General features: G+C 32.2%; 1 protein-coding gene across 6 annotated transcripts in view; it reads left to right on the forward strand.

The window, feature by feature from the left end:
- GPM6A (glycoprotein M6A) overlaps positions 1 to 3133 on the forward strand; it is a 370267-nt gene extending 367134 nt beyond the window's left edge. For 3 of the 6 annotated variants that reach the window (XM_011959588.1, XM_011959589.1, XM_011959587.1), the window contains one exon: positions 1011 to 3130. In XM_011959588.1, coding sequence (XP_011814978.1) covers positions 1011 to 1163 — 153 coding nt within the window. In that variant the 3' untranslated portion in view covers positions 1164 to 3130. Of the gene's footprint in view, positions 1 to 1010 lie in introns of all 6 variants that reach the window. The other 3 variants (XM_011959585.1, XM_011959586.1, XM_011959583.1) reach the window with 1 other exon arrangement.
- Positions 3134 to 3872: the final 739 nt, after the last annotated feature.

Below are 3872 nucleotides of genomic sequence, written 5' to 3' on the forward strand. Positions count from 1 at the left end.
TGTTTGTTGACTATCTGAACATGCCACAATATTCACTATTTGGAAATGACATTGCATTCTTTATATCCATCTGTACTTTTCTAGAACCAGCCCACCTCCTCTTTCAACGTACTGTTTACTAATTATCAAAATCTTAGTGTTCTGTTTTTCTGAATGTTGGATTAAAATATTGCCCACCCTTTCAAACTCAGAGAAAGTAAATAACTGTCAACTTAGTTTCTCTTCCCTATTCATCAAAATTCATCATGTGGAAAGCTGCTTTATCTCCCCCGTGGGCCAAGAGGGAAGAAAGAAAAGAAAAACAAATAAACAGGCTCATTGCTGGGTCAACTCAAGTCAAATAAACGAGCTTTATTTCTCGAGCAACTTCGTTACTCAAGACAAACCAGGAGCTTCCTTTATGAACATGGCACTATTGTAGCTGTTGTGAATGTATATACACATAAAAAACCCATATGACACAATATTTCATCTCTTGTAGTTGATAATAGAAAAGAAACTGCAAAATTCATTATATGCAAAATTAACCTGTTAATCAAATCCACAGGTATATTTGGGGGTGTCCATGATCTCTCTTTAATTGGGGTAATAGATCCTCTAATTAATTCAAGTCAATTAGACACAAATAGTATGTGAGAATATTTCTGATTATGGATTATAAAACATAGATACATGAACGTGAAATGAATCGTCTGTGGTTTGGGCAAATGAGGACACATTGGGCAGGAAACATCCCATAAAGATTAAGAATTAGTCTTGGATTACTTCCAAGAATTGAAAAAGAAGAGAAAGAGACACTGAAGGAAAGGGTGCCAAGAATAGGTGGGATATAATTGGAGGAGTGAAAAATATATTTTATATTGTTTCTATTACCAGAGAAATTTTGGTTCTACTTTATATGTGAACATTTCCTAAAAAGATCTATAATTCTAAGACTTCTTTCCAGATAGCAAGGTGTAATGAAGACACTGAATAAACTTCCAATATAAATTATTTTTGTCTTTGATTAGGTTCACTACCTTATGGTTCTGTCTGCCAACTGGGCCTATGTGAAAGATGCCTGCCGGATGCAGAAGTATGAAGACATCAAGTCGAAGGAAGAGCAAGAGCTTCATGACATCCATTCTACTCGCTCCAAAGAGCGGCTCAATGCATACACATAAATGCATCTTCCTGTTCTTTCTACCATTTGAATGCATTGGTGTTTAACTAAGGGCCATCCAACCATCCAACCTTTAAAAAACAAAGTGAAAGTGCTTCTCATCAATGATATGTAAGGTGACTTATGAATCACCTGAGTACAATTCTTTGTTGGTTAGCACTTAATTTCCCAATTTATTAAATTGATGTAAATCAGATCTTTTCTACAAGCTCCTATCCAGCCTTTTTTTTTTTTTTTGAAAATTCTCAAACTCATTTACTAGTTCTGTAAAAGCAAAGATACTAACATTGTCAAATGCAAAGATTTGTTTGATTTTTAACCACTTCCCGTGTGTTATACATAACACCTTTTGCATTATTTCTTATGTTTTGAAAAGAAAATAGCTTTTTATACTTTTTAGTTTTGATTTCGGTAACTAGTTTAACTGCAGGTAACCTTCAAAGGGACCATTGTACATTATGAACAATAGACAGAGATGACATCATGATGACTCTTGAAATAACGGAAATTTTGTCTGAAGATCAGGGGCCATATTACTATAGGCCCTGGTTCATGTTTTCATCAATCTAAGGTGCAATTTCTAAATTTGTAAGAGTAGGTTTAAAAAAAAAGAAGTGCTTCTTATCTTTGTTAACATTGTACTTTTTCTTGATGTTCTTAAAAGGTATTTATCTCAGATTACTCATGTTTATGTTGTGAGCATGTAGAAACAGTAACGCTAATGCATGGCTAGTTGCCTTTTTAAGATTGTGACACCAGGCTTACCTTTTTAAAGTTTAGTATATAGAGACAATTTCAATGGAAATAACTACTGTGGACTATTGGAGAATGATCTCTTTGTGATTTAAGAAGTGGCTGGATTGGAACTTTTAATATGCTAATGTGGAAAATTAATTACCTTTATGAAGGTGGTTTATTACAAATAAGCACACTAACCCCTCGGAAGTTGTTTTACCTACTTTAAAAGTTTTAATGGATTGCACCTCTGTAAACTATTCCTAAAATGTGTATGATATATTTGAAAAGGCTTCCATTAATATAATAGCTTTGCTTGCAGCCTTCCAATCTATGTTGGTTTACCTGTAGTGTTTTCTAAAGTGTGGTCAGAGGCCCCTATAGAATGTATTGTTTGAAAGTGTAGTGATATATTTGTGTTTTTATTTCAAGTAAGTCATTTTAACCGAACGTTCATTCATATTCATTTATAAAAAGTACCTGTATCAAAGGAATTTAAAAAAAAAAGCAATCAGTATTATTGGACCAAATTTGGTGTTTGTTTTAACCTTGACTCTCTTCTTTTGATTATTTCTAATGCTACAAGAATGCTGTAAAGTGTCTTCTAAAATGATGTAGCCTGACAAGACATTTTTGTCAGTGTATTAAACTAGGTAGTATTGTGCACTGATTTGACCATTGTGAAATCCTTTCTCAGTGTAACTGCATTTCTAATAAAATTTATTGAGTGAAACAATCTTTGTACAATGACTAGTCATGCATCACCAGTAATTTTACAAGTTCTTGTAGTAGGTAGGGGGTACTACTAGAGATATCTGTGGCATGATTATGCATTCTGTAGTATTATTTAATTAATTTGGGGTTCATTTTGCTTCATTTTCTTTATGCTTAGATTATCTTACTGGTTCAACATTTTTCTGATATATGCAGTATTACAGATATTCAGCAAACTATTAATGGGCTTCTTTAAATTCTATATTATAGTGTTTCAGTTCCGTGTCTTAACAGTTTGTGATAAAACTGTCTTTTCAACTTATGTAATGATGTTGACACTTTTGACTTTTATTTCTGGTATTAGAGTTTGTATTTTCACAGAGTGCTTTGTAGCAGGCATTACAATTAATCTGTTTTGTACATAAATGTGCCAACAGCTTGATGGTGGCGTTTTTGAAATGTAGAACAAAGTGCTTGCAAAATGTAATAAATACACTTGTGTACTTTGTGTACTTATTATTAGCTTCTGCAGTGTATTTGTTTTTTTCTTTTTTGTTTTGTTTATTCCCCTTTCCTATGTGTGTGAACTCTTTTCAAGTACAATAGATGCCATTCCCTCATGATTCTACTTCATCTGAGCTGACCTAACCCGTCAAAATTCAGTGATGATTCTGTGCGTAAATATTCACCATCAGAGTGCTGGCTCGAGGGAGTAAAGACTTTGGAGGTTATTTTATTTAGAAAATGATAACTTTTTCTGAGTGCGGCCATTTTCTTGTCTGATCTCTATTGTTTTGTGTTTTCTTTAGTACTTCACAAACTAACAGAGAAAAAAAAAGCCAAATGCAATTCAGAAAGAAAAATGATTTCTTGGTTTGCTTCAAAATACAAAGGTGAGAGCAATGAAATTTAAATGTATATACATTTTTTCTAGGCTTTGTATGTTTTACATCTGATTTCTTTTGGCCAAGCTAGAAGTTATGGCAAGTTAAAAATAATAAGATCGTTATCAATAAAAATACTAATTTTCATAAGGCTTAAGAAATTATATTAGTCTCTACTTACATATTACTATGAATGGGAACATGAAAACTTCATGGACTTATGTTAGAAATATCCACAATAATTATAAGTAGATGTGGACAAAGCATTTTAATTATGCTTTTAAAAGTTATTTTTAAGAAAATAAAACTATTTTCTACCTATATTTTATTAAATGATAATTCTTATTTCCAGTGTTTATTAAATTCTTATAATAGCA

Source organism: Colobus angolensis, unplaced genomic scaffold (genome assembly GCF_000951035.1).
Source record: "Colobus angolensis palliatus isolate OR3802 unplaced genomic scaffold, Cang.pa_1.0 Scaffold5, whole genome shotgun sequence".
NCBI lineage: Eukaryota > Metazoa > Chordata > Mammalia > Primates > Cercopithecidae > Colobus > Colobus angolensis.